Here is a 19,757-nt window from a genome sequence, read left to right as displayed (position 1 = left end):
CTTTCCCTTCCCCAACACTGATAATAGTTGACAGTTGGGACAAGATATGTATTTGATAAGACAGTTTTGTCTCTGGACAATTTCCGCACCGTTTCAAACAAAGCATGCATTCCTGATGCAAGCATTGTTAGGGAAAGGTGTTAAAACTGATACAAAGAATAAAGCATTTCTGAAATGCAGACAGGGTTATCTTAGGTCCATTCTAGAGATCCTTTGGATGCTTAAATCATACCTCTTCCAGGTTGTCTTTCATCTCAAGCAAAATTCTCTTGCCTTCGCAATGAACGTCTTGCTGCTCGCCAAACCTTTCATTAACCTCTTTCATGCCATGTTGGTGCATGACTGTCCTGAAGTTCGTTTGCTCCTTTGATCTCTCTGGAATCCATTTTCCACTTCAAATGCAAAACCTTGATTGAAAACGTTCATCAAATCAAACCTATTTCTTACCGACTGCTTTCACCTGGAAACCTTGCAAATTTGGAGAACTCTATGGGTTTTTATTTTGTACAGAAAGAGTGGTATCTCTGGAAGTCATTTTGTACAGAAAGCTCAGACATCTCAGCAGTGCGTGATGGAAATTGTTGTTTACAACCAGTAATTGATTTGCCATCTCTTATTTCTATTCTCCAGTTTAATATTCAAATTGTAGGAGTATCCTTTCCTTTTATCTTCTAGAACAGCTTTCTTTAATGGGGAACTAAGCCTTTGAGTCTTCGCGTTTCCAAAGTAACCCAGATTCACCTCTTTACCATACCTTTGGGGTACTGCGAGCCACAAGGAAACCACAGGATGTGAAAGAGGGGAGGGGGAAGGGGACCGAGGGAGGGAGGATATTACTATTGTCACACCCTTTTTGGCTCCCAGAGCAAAGCCACATGGAAGTGAATGAAGCTTTGGATGAGCTGTATTTGTGTAAAGCTGTCCCAGAGCCAGGATGGTAAAACCGGAGGGTTGAGAAGAGCAGGGTAGAGAAACCCAGCTGCTGACAAGCCCAGAGTTGACAGGTTTTGTTTGCTCAGCCACTATCCTATACTGAATCCATTCCCCCAGAAGCAGTACAGGCAACTCCACAGAGCCTGTGAGCTCATACATAAACCCTTCCAGAGATGACCTGGCCTGTATAGAGCTGTCTCGGATATCTGCCTTCAGGACTGCATTTGTCAACAAAGTGGAAAAGCTGCCTGCAGAGTGCTGACTGCATCAGGCCCCTGAGGCGTCAGGAATCAGTTCATTACTATCATTACCAAACTCTTTCTCTGCATCCCTTCTCTAATTCAGCAAAATATAACCACTGCATCTTGTTTTCTACTATTAGGTATGTCCCTTTCAGCTGTTGTTTTTCTTCCTTATCATGACTCAACATAATTGTACTCGCTAAAGCATTTTGGATGCAGCTGGTGAATAAGATAGCAATTAAAATGTATTCCTTTAGATTATTAATTATATGTCCTGCACAGGACTCAAAACTTTTTCTGATGGAAGCCGGTTTCACTGGCCCGTTCCTCATGCAGATCAATGACAACTGCTGATAACAGTATTCTTTTTCCCCAAAAGGACTGTTCATGAAAATTTGCACTGAATATCTGAGCTACTGAGGCTCAGACTCTACCAGAGTTTTCATTAATGTAAAATAAGAAAACATGCCAATAGCAGATAATATGAGAAGAAATTATATTTAATGGCACCATTGCTCTACCATCTGTTAGAAAAAATACTGAAACAGCTACCTAGAGGTTACCAGTATATGATGGCTTACACTGTTAGGACACCATGGAGTGAGGTGGGATTTTTTTAGCATGATTTTATTAGTAGCCTGAAAGAAGAAAAATAGTCTCATAATGTTACCAACAAAATAGTTACTTGTCATTCACATGGAAGACTACCTGCACTACATCTTGAAGTATACGATTGCTTCACTATCACCTTTGTCATTGCTGCTCTTGCAGCAAGTTTTTTTCTTCTTTTTTTTCTTTGCCCCCTCCTCCCCCCCTACACAGAGCATTTGTTTCATGTGTAAATATGCCTCATAGCTTATTGAGGATGTCTTTGGGGTAGATAAAGACAATAATCTTCAGACACAGATAAGTAGATGACATCCAACTGTATGTAATACCCATAAGTAAAAATATTTTGGTGATTTAATTTAAAGGGCATAATTGGATTTGTTTTGGTTTTGCTTGTGGAAAGTACAAACTGATACTACTCTTTATGCAAAGAGCTCAGAGAAACATTTGTTTGTTGAGGTGCTTCCCACCCTCTGAAAATCATTCAAATTTTCATCTGAATTTGTGCCACATTGAATGCCAAGTCAGGTAAGCAGAAGATTACTTACAAAGTTATCAGTTTATTTGTACCATTTTTTCATGTACAAGACTCCTTTCAGGAAAGGGATAAAACTTGCTTTTATTTTTGTAAAAGCAGGACTTAACATTTCTGGCCATGGAGCATCACCCCCCAGGACCCTCCTGCAGGCAGGACTCCCCTATAGTTCTCAATCCTGATAAGTGGGGCATAGCATGGTCCAAAAGACATGCTTGGTGGAAGCGGTCAGAGCGCTATGTGAAACTTGCCAAGAGAAGTGAAGTAGAGATTTTGGCTGAGCGGAGAAGCAGCTGTGGAAAATAGCTTGTCTTAAGCATATGTGAAGTGCTAAATTAAAATATATACAAGTAAAAACTAGCTCTGGGAACACACACAGTAATAGTGAATCTAACAAGGCTTTATTTTTCTTTAAAAGACAATATCATATATGTGCACATCATAGCACAGATGCTTTCTATCAGGAAATAGCACTTTTTATTTGAAAACTCTAGTACATTAGAAGTGATCCCCAAGCTCCCTTCAGGCAAAATTCCAAATGTTTTGTCCAAACCCTAGAATATTTGTAGTGCCACAGCTGCGCCTCCAGGAAATTGTTGTACAGGTACACGAAGCTCTCTTGTTCCTCTCTGAGGCATAATACACTATATTTGAGTGGCTGTCATGGTGTACCACGTAAAGAGAAGAGGAGCTGTGAAGCTTTGTAAGAAAGGGAGTTTGAAATAAGTTCACCTTAAAGAATACCAGGAATTTAACTCACTCAAACTTTAGCTCCCATGAGGGCCTGCATCGTGTCTGCAAATCTCTTTTCTGCTTTTCTTAGCTGAAATAACTCAGGTATTGACATTTCACCAAAGACTTGATTTCTCACCATGAAATAATAATAATAAGCTGCAATGACAGATATGTGGTTCCTGTCATTAACACATTGTCTGAAGGGCAGATTGTGTTTCTGATAGGTTTCATTTCAGTGTCTGCTTGTATGAGAACATGTATCCTTACACAAGTCTTTTTTTCCATGTGTGAGAATAAAATATATAAAATGTGCTGTTTGAGCTTCAAGAGAAACTTGATTGAGTTTTCAGGGCATTAACATAAAAGTGAAGATTTTTATTAGTTCTAGAGTATTTTTCTTTCTCACATTTGAGCTATGCTACTAAAGTTTCCTGTGATACTGGCATATAACTAGTAAAAACTCAGTCATAAAATTCTATATAAAAGGACTTCATGAAATATAACAGAATATCTAATAAGCAGTGCAGTTTTCAGAGATGCGGAATAGATATCTTTAAAATGTCACCATTTCAATTTTTTTGGTAGATATCTTCAGTGGTAGCTGTAGAAAGATACTGAATTTTTATTTTAATGTTGATCATAGCTAGTCAAAAGACTCAACTATTTTTCTGAACGAATATAAATTTGCAGGAAATCTGCCTAAATATTTTATGATTTTTTAATTTTTATTTTTTAAAAAGTAAATGCCAGTTTAGTTATTCATGTGTGTATTGCATATTTTATGTCCTTTTTCTGAGCATCTTTCTGCCTGCCATTCATTCATTCTGCCTACTCTTCTTCCTCCCACCCACTGAAACAATTTAATTCTGTTCTTAAGAAATACTCAAACACTGCGGCATTTTTTACAACTGTTTCATAATCTGTTGAGAGCATTTACACTAACTTTCAAAGATTGATACAATACGCTACAAGAGTATGCTGCTGAGAGACCTCCATGAAGAGGTTTGGGGACTTTGATTCATACATGGTGTTTTTCCTTCTGAGTCTATGTTGAAGGCATCACTCTGCCTTGTGCCTGCGAATTTCATCTTGCTGCACTTTATTATCTATATGTCAGATACCCACCAAAGCAAGAAAAAAATGTTAGGGTCGGAGAAGCTATGTCTTCTTTTCCCATTGGAATTTTGAGAGAATTAGCTGTGCTGCAAGCAATTAGAAGCAAAGAAAAATAAATTCAATGTATGCAGCTTTTATCAAAAACATCATACTATCCCTTCTATTTTTTCTAACATTATCAGAGTAGAGCACTTAGCGAAGCAAACATCAGAGGATGTGTCTGTCAGCTGCAGTGTTCATCCTGATTATTATTTCTTTGCTGAAGTCCTGTGTCCCTTCCCACAGCTGGAACTATAATGAGAAGTACATTTGCGGAAGGTGGCGTTACAAGCAGTGTGTAGGTAGTCTGGGATCCTGCCTGGGCTATCAGACTCCTTGACAGTGGTATAGTTCAAGAAGTGGTACCCGTTTCCTGAATCTTTGTGTCGTACCTGCTTGAAAGAGCAGTGAGTGTAAATTTGGGATTATTGGCATTTTGGATCCCGGTCATTGTTGCCATCCCCATGTGCAGCATGTAGTCTTTCACCTCTGAGCAGGCAGTTGAGTCCAGACCCTGCATGCAGATTGCTGGGCCATGTAGAGGTGGGTATCTTTTTCCTCAAAAATATTAAGATTCGTCTCCATGAAGGATGTGCTGCCAGGCTTATGTCCCTAGATGCACAGCAGAACTCAACCCTGAGAGAAAGAGCTAGGAGAAATAAAAATCACTGTGGAGATAAGATACGGTAGCACTCACCTCTATTTAATCAATCGATAGAGAAATACCGTGAGAGGGCAGTTCAGCTCTGGTACGGTCAGGGTTGGATGCCGCAAAGATTCTGTTTGGTTCATGAAGTGCGGTGGGATGAATGCACATCCATACACACTGCCGGAGTCAAAGCCACTGAGTCACCTTAGGGACCAGAGGGCTGCCGTGAAACACAGCGCTACCTTTTGAGAACAACAATTTGACCAGCATACTTGGAGTAAAAACAGAGAAATGATCCTTTAGGAATCTCTCCTTTCTCTTCCTTTCTAGCAGCTGTGTGTAATCGCAGCTGAAGAATAAGCCCAGCTGGTACAAACATGAGACTGTGGTTAAAGATGCAGTGAACCAGCCTTCAGTAATTCCATTGCTGAACCAAAATTTCCAGAGACACGTAATGCAAAGGGCTTAGTCCGCACTCACTTTGCCAATTCAAGTGTCTGCACAGTGTGCTGAGTCAGTTGTGTAGCAGCCGTCTTGAAGCTGGGTCAGGTATTGTCTGGCTGCTAGCTGTGCTAACAGCATGCTGCATCAGGGACCGCATGTCCTTCCTCTGCCTGCACAGATAAAGCATAAAGCCAGCAGAGGTGCTGTTACCTGTCTCCAGCTAGCTTAACAGATGTGCGAGCTCGGGCTGGTACCTGATCCACATCAAACTGGTCCTTCTGAGGAAACCCAGTGGAGCCCAGTTTACGTTAATGCCCACTGGGCAGGATGGTGGCTTCATTCTGCGCAGCTGAAACACACAGTCCATACCAGACAGCATCATGTATCCAGATAGAGCGTCTTCAGCAGCCAGAATGATGTACAAGTGTACAGCATACATGAGTATCTGTGTATCTTAACCAGTGTGTACTGGTCACAATTCTTCTGGGTAGTTCTGCAAAAGACCTTTCATCTTTAAGTAAGCATCTGGCAAATATTGCCTTGCATAAGGAATGCTGGGATTTTGTCTGTGGTTAATCTGTCTCTTTTTGTTTGTTTATTATAATCCAGGACAAATGATACCGGCCTCCTTGCTTTCAAAGACCATTTACCTGTAACTCAGATAGTGATCACTGACACAAACAGATCAAACTCTGAGGCTGCTTGGAAAATCGGCCCTTTACGTTGCTATGGAGACAGTGAGTACTAGCTCTTCTCAATTTCCATAGGTACAGAATGTTCCCTCTTTGGTTTTGGTTTTGTCTTTTTTTAAAAATGTGTTTATCTGATGAAAGGTGGCTTTCCACATCCAGCTCGCAGCTGCTGTCGTGTGCCAATTAACTATAGAGAAGGGGGTTGTGTTTGCAGGGCAGTTCTGGAATGCTGCTTCCTTCCACACGGAGGCTTCCTACCTGCACTTCCCCACCTTTCATGCGGAGGTCAGCGCAGACATCTCCTTCTTCTTTAAAACCACCGCCGTCTCCGGGGTGTTCTTGGAAAACCTTGGGATTAAGGACTTCATACGAGTTGAAATAAGCTGTAAGTTTCACCGGTGGGAAATCTTGGTGTGTTTGCCCAATGTAACATGTGCAGGGAAGTGGGAAGGACATATTTTCTTGTCTGAAGGTGGTCGGAAGTGCCTGAAGGGGATAAGATGGAAACGTAAATAAGCATTAATCTAGAATTATCTACCTCTCACGTCAGAGCTTTCCTATATAGCCTTGGTCATTACGCTTAATCTTGTTGTAGCTAGGTTTTTCTTAAACAGGTGGCTGAATTTAATTTTTCAACACTGATATTATATTTCTTCTCTTTAGAGAAAAAAAGCTACTGGTTAGATGTACCTGTAGACTGTAATTTTAGTTGAACGATTAAAAATTTGATGCAGCCACTCTGATGGTTACTTTTATTTCTGTATCAGCGACGTACCCACTCTGGTGCAGACCTAGTGTTTCAGAGGAACTCAGTGTTTATGGTACAGCTATGGGGTGAGAGTCTATCAAGGACTGGATGCTAATGCGAGATAAGTCAGTCAAATTTGTAATGGGCCTTAAATACTTCAAAATCTAGAAAGTGACTGCAGTATAACTGCTACTCAGTATATAAAGGAGAGTCGCAGGGAACTTAATTAGTGAGGTTTTGCCTCCCTTCTATTCAGATGACTTCAAATATTTATTAGTGACAAAAGAGTACCGTGGCTTTGACATGAAATATGACTTCTGTATTCCAAGATCTGTCAAGCTTAGGAAAAACAAACTGACTGCTACACATTCTATAATATGCTTGCAATAACCCAAACTTAAAATTTAATAAAACAGGGCCCCAAGGCCCTTTGATTCATTAAACCAATGGTAAATGTCATGCTGCATTATCACAAGGTAATGAGGTATGATTTACTGTTAATTGCACATCAAAGTCCAATTTGGTGGTACTTCAGTGTACTGCAATTCATTCTTGGGGATATAGAAGTAAACATGGCATTTTGGTATCAAATGTACAAATACTGTGATATACTAAGAGGATTGTTTAGTGAAAGCTTTTGTATGTGTGTTGAATCTGTACTCCTAGAGAAATTAGTTATTTAAAGGTTTGAGGATGGTCTTGTCTTTTACACTTTGGCTTCTCATTAGGAGTTTCTTGCTGCCAGATGGAATTTGCAGCCTAAAGGCCTTGTATCAAGGAAGCTCCATAGTCCAGCTGCTTCAAAGGGAAATGGCCTTTTAGCAGATGTAGAGGCTCAGAATAGATCTTTGCCTGTCCCTGTGGAGAGTTTCCTATCTTAACTATCTAAAAAGCAACTTCCAACCTCAGATCTATCCAATTTGCTGGGCTTGTAATAACAGCGTTTTTTATGAATTTTCAATCCACAACCTTCTGGTTGTGTGGTCTGTGGAACTGGTTTGTGGTCTTTCTGGTGTATTTAGCATTTTTAGGAAGAGGAAAAATAATCAGTAGCAAGAATGTTAAAAAGTTCTGGCCCCTTTCAAGCTTCCAGCAGAGCAAGATGGACTATTTTATATGACTATGTTGTTTTTCAATTATCACCCTGTTTCTAGGAGCTTACTATCTCTGGACATGTGTTACATGTGCCTCTTTAGTTTAGGATCACCAATGAACTGGTTTTGATTAACTGTTTTTCCTTGCTTCTTGAGTCAGGCTTATTCAGACAAACAAATGCTTGTAGGATTCCCTCATACCGTGTGCAGCCAGGTTCTTTAATTGTTAAGTATATGCGTTTTGAAAGATTTAGTCAGAAAGGACTCCTCCATCCTTTCTTTCACCTTAGTGTTATTTGTCCAAAATCTTTTGCTACCATCGTGTGACTTTTGTACGGAATTTGGCACTTTTACTGCAAAAAGAGAACTGCTATTTCTAGAACACTGTAACTGTTATAGCAAAGAAAGATGGGTACCCACAGCCAAGCATAATCACAGCAGAGATCAAACAGTGAGACTGCAGGCTTAGATTTATGTATAAGCTTCTGTTTAGGAGGTGGGAGGTAAATGATGTTGTACTATTTGCTGATATAAAAGTTAATGGACCCTGTATTATAGAAGATTTCTTGATGTCAAAACCACAATTTCATTCAGATCTTCACTTCCTCTTTACAACTGTTAATCTATTCCAGCCCCCAAAGAGATCACCTTCTCCATAGATGTCGGGAATGGCCCCACTGAAGCCACTGTGCAGTCTCCCACACCCCTGAATGACAACCAGTGGCACTATGTCCGAGCGGAGAGGAACCTCAAGCAAACCTCTCTCCAGGTGGACAGCCTCCCCAGGAAGGTCCTGGAGGCACCTGCTGAGGGGCACTTCCGCTTGCAGCTCAACAGCCAACTATTTGTAGGTAGGGACCATTTAAAGGTTTCTGTAGATATGTGCAATACTTCTACATCCATACCTTAAGAATGCTATTGTTTCACCACTGAGCTTGTATTTTCTACTTCTACTCATGCACAAGCAACAAAAGTAAGCCCAAGATTGTGTGAAACTTATTTTATTGTCAAAAAATTCATAATGTTTCTTCTTGAACAGTACTGGCTGTTTAATTTGCTGTAGGAATTTGCGATCTCTCTTTTCAGATGCAAGTAGAAGATACTAATTAGTCATGTAAGTTTCTGGGGTAAAGCCTGATGACAGTATGGTCTGTTCCTTTAAGCATGCCTCCCAAAACCCTTATTTGGCTGTAAAGTGCATGTGTGAGAGAACTATGAACATCAACAGAGCAAATACAGTTATTTTAACTGAATGTGATCTTTCAACGGAAAAAAAAAAAAAAAGAAAAAATCTGTTTGCATATAGTTTGTTTCTCCATCTCCCTTGTAAATGAAAACTAGATGGCAACTATCTTATATTTGATAATATAATCAGGGATTACAAAGGGACTTCTACCTTTTCTGTGTTCAAATATTGTCTTTCCGAGTTATCCGCTTAGTGATGGGGTGGGTTGTAACCTGCTGCTTCTTCAGGGCCACTCGGGTAACTCCTGATTCTTTCCTTAAAATGGATTCTCCTACTTTACTGAGATTCTATAACAAACCTCAATCTGTCAATTCATTTTAATAAAGTTTACCCATGTATCCACACCCTTCAATTTAAGATTTGGGTGTATTCATTTCATCTTTTTATAGTGTATGTGTGCAGTAATTACTGGGCCCTGAACATAAAGAATAAATCTGTTAATAAATACGTATAGCGGCATCAATGGCCAGGAGTCCTTCCCACATAGCTGTTGATTCATACCTAAAATGATCTCTGATAGACTCAACCAGAGGACAGTTGACAGAAGAACTCACAGAAGGGAGACTTGCACGAAGGGAGACAAACGATTAGTTTGTCTAATGCCGCTAATCGTTTGTTTTTCAAATGCTAAGATGATCCTAAGAACAAGTTCTATAGGAGGAGGCCAGGCCTGAAGACAGTAGCGTTGTGCTGCTAGACACCATCAGAAAAATCTAGTCAAGGTACCATTTCCAGTTAGAAAACTTAAGAAACTTTGATGACTAGATAGACTTTGGCAAATTTTTGGTTGCATCTTATTTAAAGGAGTAAAAATGAAGAATTTATCATAAGTCATCTATCAGATATGTCATATATATCAACTGCTTACCATCTCGCATCTGAAAAGCTGTGTCTGTCTATAAGCTTGCTCCTCTGCCTCAGAGGAGGTAACCTGAATGAACTTTGTCATGATTTGAAAATGATGTAGCAGATGAGTTGCATCATGGAAATCCATGGTAGTTAAGGATCTCAACAGAGAAACGCACCAACAGGAACCCTTGTCAGAAACGATGAATAGAAAGCCCTGCATCTGAGACAGAATAGCATTACGGATTGTCCAAACTGGAGCTTGAGTAGATGGGTAGCAGTAGTGCAGAAAAAGGTCCTGTTGGTTTTGGTGAAGTAAATCTGTACCTCATCTGAATATCGCCCTGTGCTGAGAAACAGGTTGGACAAGTGGATCAGCAGCAGTGACTTCCAACCTATATTTTTCTCAGATTGCATTTAATATTTACAGTAAACTCTAGGACATAGTTTCTTTATCTCAGACAAGAGGTGAAAAGTTCTCACTGTGCAGTAAATAGATTACATTCAGTTGCTCATTCACACTTACTGAGCCCTGAACAAAAGGGACAGAAATCCTCATGTTTTTAGGAGTGCTTTTTCAGTACTTAACTTTACCGTATTGAAGGCCAAAACTATCTGGATTTCTCGAGTATTCCTAAGAACAGTCAGAAGACATGGAAACATGGCCAGGCTCCTGATTCTGACACTATTTGTCCCTGGGTGCTTGAGGGAAAGGTGGCAGAAGTCCAACAATACACAGATGTGGCATAATTCGTCTCTACTGAAAGTCTCATTCCATTCTGTAATAGGAAGCAACTGATTTAATACTTCAACCATGTGAATTTTATCCCATCTGAAAAATAAATGCATAAACAACATTGTAAAAAGGAAAGAAGCAACAACGCATATTATTCCCTGTGCCCCCTAGAATCCATGACATACTTGTTTTGGTAGCATTCTGCACACTGACAGTAATTGAGGGGTTTCCACAATTAGTATGTACTTTCTTAATTAATAATCCATATAACTTATGTGATTTGTTTTTTTTTTTAAATGTTGCAAATATTTTTTGATTGTATCTCCCTATTTCATTCCATTTGAACATGGAAAATTGTTTTCATGCTGGAGGTAACTAGTCATTAAGATATAAACTTTTTTTTCTTGATTCTCCTCCAGAATCAATTCAAATATTTAGTTAATCTCATAAATAAGTCTCAATGTCAAAATTTAATTTAGTTTATTTATCTTCTGGAAGGATTTATTGATCCTTTGGGATGAAGAAACTGTATTAGTATCATGTAGCATTATGATGATGATCCACTATAATGGAGTTCCACTGTAGCTTTCAAATTGAGATTATTTTCCTGTTGCTTCAGAGGCATCAGCCTATATGCAGTATATGTGAGAGGGAGATCACACATACAAAAGAAATTTGGACATTTGTAAAATATGACTACAGGGGCAGTTGGCATATAACATAATTTTAAATTAATTCCTTGTCAGCTGTTTCTGTCTGTTTTATGAATGTGTTATTTACTTCTGCTTTGGCCAGATTTTTCCTTCTTAACCCATACCCCAGATATATTTGGGACTGTATGTAATGGAAAAATACATCTCTTGGGTTTTTATGTTAGTTAGGGGTTGGTTTTTTTTAAGTTCCCCTATCAAACAGACACTTTATTTTGTATCATTTCTAGTAAAGTAAGTTGAACAGAAGCTTTCTCCAGCGATGTTAGCAAAACAGTCAGTTGTAGGCAGCTGTGGAGCTGTGTTTCATTCATTTCTGATCCAGTGATACCAAAACATTGTGAGGAAGTTAACCTTTAAATACTTCATCAGGATGGAAGTTAAGAAGGTCTGACTTTCCTTGAAGTTTATCTTTAGATTCACTGACTGAGGTATTTTGGGAGATTTAGGCTTTTACTGAAGATTTTCCAATGACTAAGCACAGAGAAGGATTTCTCTTTCACGTGTGTAGCTTCTTTTATGTCCAGTAAGGGATGACTTCACACTTTGGTCTTCCTGAGTAGAGACCTTGATGCTGTTTCTTTCCTATTTACCCTGATACGAGTTATCTTGAAATATGGGAGAACATAATATTCTCTCTCTTAAATTTGGGCAAGGACTTAAAGACTGGATTAAGAAATAAAAATATACCACATGTGTAAGCAAATAAGAGGCTAAACAAAAAATCCCAGATCTCAACAACTGTCTACTCTCTCTAGATGGAGAAAACACTGATTGTGAGCTAAAGAAAAGCTGTGTCCTGAAACCTGTGAAAAATGTGAACTTGAGTTGTCACAGAGGGATACTAACCGATACATAATGACAGTGAGTTCAGTGTTTGGATGTTATGGTTGCTTATTCCAGCAGAGAAATCCAGATGTTCAGAGACTATAGCAGAACCTCGGAGTCTCACCATGAGTTACGCTGTCCCTGTGCTAATTTTGAGTAGTGGTGTTCTTGGACTTAAACCTGTCTGGGTAATCACTAGGGTAAAAATCAATTTTCAACTTGTTCTATGTACTTAGGTGTAACCATGGTGTGCTTAAAATTTTTAAACTGAATTTCTATTGAGTATCTCAAATGTATTCAAATCTAATTCCTCTCCCTTTGTCTCCTCATCCATAGCAACACAATGTGACAGGATTCAATTTTGCAATTCTTGTTTTATTCCATCACTTTATATAAATATCTGACTGTATCCAATTATGGTTTCTCTCTGTTATGGAGAAACAGTTCTGCATAGTCAGTAAGAGACAAAAGTCTAGATTAAGTAGTATTTGTATGATAGCTGTTGTGTTAGATCCGTAATTGACTCACAGGGCACTTATGTATTTATCTATGTAGTACCAGAAAGAGTTTTTCTCCAGCTACGCTTGTTGCAATAACTTACAATGATGACAGAAAATCTGCTTAAGGCTGACGCTGGCACACATGGAGTATGTGGCAGGCTTCTGAGATGGCTTTCTGTGTGTGCAAAGTGGAAGGGAGAAATGACTCTTCATTGCCAGTACATTCAAAATCAAACAAGCCTGGATTTTAAAGCAGCCTAGAAGAGTTAGAAAACCGTTTCTCAGTTTATTTTAGTGGATCTTGGGTATCTAACTGCTCTAAGCTGCTTTACAATCCTCAATCACAGCATGGATATTCTTGCACCTGTTAATTAAAAAAAAAACAGTAGAAGGAGCAAACCCCAAACAAATGTACAGGGTAGCTAATACTAGCTGCACCAAACTGCCCAGCAACAGGTCAGTTGGCACGTTACTTGCTCTAAAGGGACAGCAAAAAACATTCTTTTCGGGTTTTGGATGCTGCAGCTCTCTCTTGGTATATCCCTGGGGTCCTAGAAGAGGTGTGTAATTATCTCCTCTCATGGCGTAGACTGAGATAAAACTCTGTCTTACCTAGTGGAGAAGGCATGACCAAAATGCTCCAGTATTGGAAGGGGAAAGACAATCCTTTCTTTGAAAACAGGAATTGCACTCAGACTAGTTAACATCAGAGAAGCAAAATCCTAAAAGTTAAGTTAGTGCATAAAGCTTTGATCAAGAGGTTTTGTGCTATTCATTTGGTACGTTAAGGAGACTAGCAAAGTTAAGTGCTTAGGCTTCTGGTTTTGTCTCAGGAGCAAGGGAGTGAGGAACCTCCTCTGTCTGTTGTAGAAATGCAACATACCCCAGAGAGAGTCAAAGTCTGAGGAACTTTCTTGGGAGACAAAGGAAGCAGAGAAAAAGAAGGGACATACTCTGTTTGCTGTTGGTATTAAAGGAATCTGTAGTCTCATAAGGATATTTTGGAGGCCAGGAGGGGGAATTACTCAACTTGTGTATCCTGGACTGCTTCGCACAACTTCTAGTTTGAAACTAACAAGTGTGACTTGGATGTCTTCTGAGAAATATCATTAAGTTCTCCTACTCCTGAGTAATAATTATTATGATTCTTATACTGCAATGCCCTTTTCTTTTCTCTGTATCAGTTACATAAAGCAAGAATGCTCCTAACACTCACTTATTCATGCCACTTCAGCCTCTCTAATCCAGTTCTTACCAACAAAAAGTCTTTTGTTTTTTAAATCAAATCCTCAATGCAGTGATGGAATTTTAATTATTTAGCTGGTTGTGTCACCAAGCTGCACTATGAATGCTCAGTTGTGTTTACTTTTTGCCCCCTCCTCTCAGATTCTCTCTTCCTTGCCTCAAGGCTTCTCAGTAACATTCAGCTTCATAAATACCTTGTGGAAAACATCATGGCTCATTTGACTGTCACCTCCGCTCAGCAAAGAACACTTTTAACCTTGGTGTTTGTGGTCCTGAGACTTACCCTAAAGTCTGTTTTCCTGAACAAAATGTTTAAGTTGCATCCATGAAATTGTCAAGTCCAACAGACCTGTTAGAGAAGGAAGAATCTGCAGAGCCTAATTTGGGGAAGTGCTTTGTTTAGTTTCATTTTTTTTCTCTGCTTCTCAAGAGTGTATTTGAAGATTAAGTCTAGTCAATTGAAGGAAACTGCCTAAATAATAAACAGATTTGCTTAATCAATAATGTATAGATCTAGGATCATATAGATGGTCTCTGTTAAGCTCTATTGTCTCTAGACATTAAAACAGGAGAGAAGTGAGAAACTTACTTTAGATGGCTTTCCAAAGTGCTTTGGAGGACAGTGAGAATACGGGTAGTGCAATAACCATGACATCTGTGAAATAGTTAGCAATCATTTGTAATTTATCCTTGTAATGTTTGTGATTACCTCCCATGCAAAAGAATCCAGTGTAACCAGTAATCTTAAAGGGAAAAATCACATTTCTACTTATTTGGACATTACTGAAAGTTCTGTATGGTGTGATTGGTTTTGGAGTGAAATCTCCAAGGGAAGGGATTGTGTGTGCACAGTGAAGCAAATGCAGAATGCTGCATTATTGTGCTCAGAGGGCTTTTAAAATAAGTGAGCTAACATTTGCTCACCTGAACAGAATAGCTGGCTAATGAAGAATTTGAAAATATTTGTTTCTCTGAGAAAGGCATCATAAAATAAACCATGAAATAAGCCTGTCTCTCACATACTCTCTGTAGTTCAATTATTCCAATTAAAATCCAGTATTTCTGCTAGGTGCGCACCAGAAAGAAAAATATGCTAGAATGATTTAGCAGAACAACAGGATTTTGGTGAGATTTCTTTTCAGACCATTGCTTCATTTGCTTAGTTGGCAGAAGTCTTGCTTTAATTAAAAAAAAAATTATGAAAAGCCAGATGCTCTTCTGCAAGGATTTACCAAAAGATGTAATTTCTTATCTAATGCACTACACTATAGAACCAACTTCTACACATGAATACCTTGGAAAGATAACCTTTTTCACACTACTTTGGAGAATCACCAATAAAGCTAATGTTTCAGAGCCTACAAATGCTGATAACTCTGGAATTAGATTTCTTAGCAGCAATCAAAACAATGGTATCTTCAAAAGCAAAACTTTGGCAACTGCCAGACAAAGCCTACAATAAGAAAAACAGTGGTACTTTCACTAAGTTCTCTAACAATCATCCTCGTCATTCTCAGAGACCACCTCTTATGGGAAAGGTGACTTGGTTGTAGCACTGTCAGCAATTTCATTGGGCAGATAGGAAGTGAGTTAGCTTCTAGAGACTGAACTGCCCTCTTGCATAGACCCATGTAGCTCTCGTCTTCAAGAAGAAATGCAATTATGTTTAACAATTGTAATAAAGAACATAGCTGTGGCCTGAACTCATGCTACTTGCCTACAAAAACCATTCGCATGCAACATCAAGTGGGGCAGTCATGCATAAATTCTGAGTCAAGTCATTTCCCTTCGGCCAGCAGGTCTGGTGCTGAACATGATTCATCCTGCTATCTGGACTCATCAGCATGTGTAACTCACCTGCTCTTGGGATTAAGGTTTTATTTATACTCTGTACTATGGCAACAAATAGAAAAAAAAAAACAACCCACAGTATTTTAGGTTTGGGTTTCTCATGCATTAGGTGATATGCAGACATATGATAAAGAAGCTAATCTTTTCCCCAAATGAATTTGCAGTTTAAATGTCAGACAGTATGGTAGATAAGGCAGGAAAGAGAAGAATGGCAACAAGAAAGTGTCACATACAGCCTTTTAGTCCTTTCATAAAGATAAATAGAGACTTTTAGTTTCCAGGGCTGTCCATCTGTCGTCTTTTGTCACTGTATGCACTGATATATATTAGATAATATTTTTTAGAATTCATGGATTCATATTTGTACGTCTGGATTGGAATTCTGGGCTTTGATTACTGTGCAGATTCACCAATGAATGGGTGTAATTTTTTCATCTCTTTTTCAGGGGGAACAGCTTCAAGACAAAAGGGCTTTTTGGGATGCATTCGATCTCTGCATTTAAATGGACAGAAACTTGACCTTGAAGAGAGAGCTAAGGTGACACCTGGTGTTAAACCTGGATGTCCAGGACATTGCAGCAGTTATGGTAACCTGTGCCATAATGGAGGAAAATGTGTGGAGAAGTACAACGGTTACTCCTGTGATTGTACCAACTCAGCCTATGAAGGACCTTTCTGCAAGGAAGGTAGGCATTGAGCTTTGATCCTAGGTTCTTAGTGGTCTTTTAAATACGGCATAATTTCACTCCTGTTAGCTTGGATTCCTCCATGTTTCAAGAAGATGTTCTAGTATCAGCGGTCCCTTCAGCAATACTGAGTGTTTATCTTAAGGAGCCTATAACACCTCCTTTTGTTGACTTCAGTGATGGTCTCGGAAGTTAAAATGGTGTTAGTTGTACTGTTAACGTTACCAACTATATCTTGCTATGCTTCCTGTGTTCAGTTGCACATAACATGGCCCAGACATTAACAAATAGTGCTGAATTTTTTCATAACGGTTGTCTGCCGTTGTCTGAATGTTCAATTTGCTTGTTTTAAGCTTCATCCAGCTTTGTTCACCATAACAAAAATCTTGAGAGCTTTTCTTTACAGAGTTTTGGAGCAATGGTGTGACAAAAAGAGGTGGTCTGTCTATGTATTTTTGCCATTCCTGTGACAACCCATCCAAACATTAAGACATTTTAAAAACAAGCATGAAGCGTTCAGGGGAGAACTGATCTGCATGGTTCAATCTCTCGTGAATGTATCTTCACTGAAACTTTCTGGTGGCTCGCATGTTTCCAACACCCGAAAAAAGATCAGGGCAAATAAAGAGCATCCCATTTAGATAGCATGCTCCTTGGGAGAGGCAGGAACTAGCAAAACTCCTTAATAACAGCAAGGTGCAATGTGAGTAGTTTAATTTCCATGGCTGCCCCTCACCTCGCAAACACAACAGGTTTACTAAAGTGGGATGCATCTTCTGACGGTGTAAATCAGCTTCGTTGTACTGCAGCCCATGGGACTGTGCTGTCTTACATGAGCTGAGGATTTGGCACTGATGCCACAAGAGGCGTATCAAATAACCACTTAGTGCCCTGTTAGGAGATGCTGCTGTGGAGGTGGAGCTGCTTTATTGGAGAAAGTACTTGCAGGCAGTCTGTAGCTGAAGTTATCTCCATCCTGACTTTACTGTGCCTCACATTAGATACAAACAGCTGTTATCACATCTGTGTGTGGCCAGACTACATTGTATTTATTGAAAATACAAGCATGAGTTCATGAGATCTGATCACTTACAGGCAGACATTTCTCTTCTTTTGGTGCTACCAAAGACACCTTCCCTTACTTGGCTGTCTTTGCATCAATGCATTGCTTTAATAACATCTATGTTTAAAAAGACAAATACATTGTCTTTACTGTGGGGGAAGGCAGAGAATATTACCTTACACATCAGCTGTCAGAAAATGGTAAAACAAGTATTTATTTGGCTGACAGACGTTTTGGCCTCTTCCATCTTGTGGAGCTCTGATTCCAGCACTAAGATAGTTGAATTTAGAGTCCTGTCTCCATGCACCATCCTTCTCTGTGCCAGAGAAGCAGACTATAAGGAAGGACATACTGCTCATCCAAATTAATGAATGGTGGTGTCAGCTGGGTTGGGGGCATTTTGCAATGTTCTGTTTCTGAGGCTCATGTCCGTGCCTGTCTGGAAGATCTGAAAACGCAGTAGCTGAAATTGTTCCTTTGTTTTATATATGCTTTCAGAGGTTTCTGCATTACTTGAAGCTGGCACTTCCGTTACCTATATTTTCCAAGAACCTTATCCTGTCACAAAAAATGCAAGCTCCTCAAGCTCTGCCATTTATGTAGATTCTGTCATGACCAAGGAAAATATTGCATTTAGCTTTCTCACGGCACATACTCCAAGCCTTCTGCTGTACATCAACACCTACTTTCATGAGTATTTGGCAGTGATTCTCTCCAAGAATGGTAAGTATTCTTGATTTGCTACCAAAGGGAGACCAGTGTAACTGTGTTAAGCTGTTTGTGAGAATAGTAGAATGTAGAATTCTGCACTGTATGTAGAATTCTGCACTGTTTTCAGTTCATTTCTGTGTCTGCAACTTTATCACCTTCATGGTATTCAGTTCTGCAAATGGTCGTCACTCTTGTTTATGTCCCTTTATTTGGCATTCAGTGCTACACTTGCCTATTCAGTCTTTGAATAATCATTTTGTTGGTGCTTAAAATGTGCTTTGACTCTCATTTGGCAAGACCGTACACTAGCAATACCTTGCTATTTATTCCACACTGAGATCCATTAGGCCTCTAAGAGAAGGGAATGAGAAATACCATGAATGTACAAGAACACTTGGTGAAGAAATATGTCTTACCACTTAATCTTTTGCATTCTGTCTTGTCATGTGTAGTGTTCTTCACTGCGTTGTTTCAATGGAATATGGCCAGTACCTCTGAATTTTAAAGCCAGAAAATGTCAAAGTTTTCTAGGTTCACTGACCAAAACAGGAGGTGTGAATCCATTTCTTATTAAAAGGTACATGGTGTGGGGACTTTTGGAAAACATGTAAAGATTTTAGGGGCGTAGCAGTGTCTTCTCAGTAAGACTCTGGCTCCTGAGTCCTTGCAGTACTTTCAGAAAACAAATGGGGACGTTTGAATTATTCAGGAGTTACCAAGCACTGGAGCACTGGAAGTGATGAGTAAGCATCCTGGTGAGTCACTAGCCTGTGGCAGAACAATAGAAAGTTAATGCTATGTGGTTGAATATGTACATTTGACTGAATGACCCAGACCCACTCTCAAGCCTTGCAAATTCCAGAATAGCTGATCTTTCAAGTACCATTCAAATGAAAGTATAAGGAAAAAAAGAGGTGAAGTTTTATTCTCTATATGGGCTTTGCAGTAGTTTATCTCCAGGATATGTATGTGGCTAGCATTGGGGCTGACATGGGATGAGAATCGAGAACCTTGGGAGGGGCAGCTGGGACAGTATCAGCCTGAACCCGTCTCCCCTAAATGAAGTCACAACAGGGTGATGGGATGACAGAGGAAACCCTCTCTCCTCTCCCACCCAATTCCAGGTTTCCATCTCTGATGTGCAAATGACTAGGCAAGTGTTTATGATTTTTGGATATATGAATATTCCAGTGCATAGCTCCAGGGTGGCAGAGGTTAGCCCTTGCTGAGGTCAAATGTTGGAATCTGCCTCTCAGTTACCCTCAGGTCTCTTGATGCCACTCAGGCAATCGAAAATAGCCCTAGAGTGAATGAAACGTAATATTCGTTTAAATCAACTTTACTGCTGCCAGAGTAGTGTAAAATGACCTTAGAAACAGGAGTCGATTGACTTTTATTGATTAAATACAATCAAGCCAGCTATAATTGTGAAGTTGTGGAAGAGCAGATTCTAATGGTGCTTGAGGAAGAGGTTGGGATCAGGACACCACGTTCACTTG

At 39.5% G+C, this 19,757-nt stretch overlaps 1 protein-coding gene across 1 annotated transcript in view; it reads left to right on the top strand.

The window, feature by feature from the left end:
- The window catches only part of CNTNAP5 (contactin associated protein-like 5), a gene marked incomplete at its 5' end in the record, with an annotated part of 87,681 nt that overhangs the window by 34,561 nt on the left and 33,363 nt on the right, over positions 1-19,757 (top strand). The window contains 5 exons of the mRNA XM_010132500.1: positions 5,912-6,039; positions 6,209-6,379; positions 8,469-8,687; positions 16,245-16,484; positions 18,046-18,270. Of these exons, the coding sequence (XP_010130802.1) occupies positions 5,912-6,039; positions 6,209-6,379; positions 8,469-8,687; positions 16,245-16,484; positions 18,046-18,270 (983 nt within the window). The remainder of the gene's footprint in view (positions 1-5,911; positions 6,040-6,208; positions 6,380-8,468; positions 8,688-16,244; positions 16,485-18,045; positions 18,271-19,757) is intronic.

This window comes from Buceros rhinoceros, unplaced genomic scaffold (genome assembly GCF_000710305.1).
Source record: "Buceros rhinoceros silvestris isolate BGI_N320 unplaced genomic scaffold, ASM71030v1 scaffold11233, whole genome shotgun sequence".
NCBI lineage: Eukaryota > Metazoa > Chordata > Aves > Bucerotiformes > Bucerotidae > Buceros > Buceros rhinoceros.
Note: the sequence above shows the minus strand (reverse complement) of the source record. Positions and strands in the feature narration are given on the sequence as shown.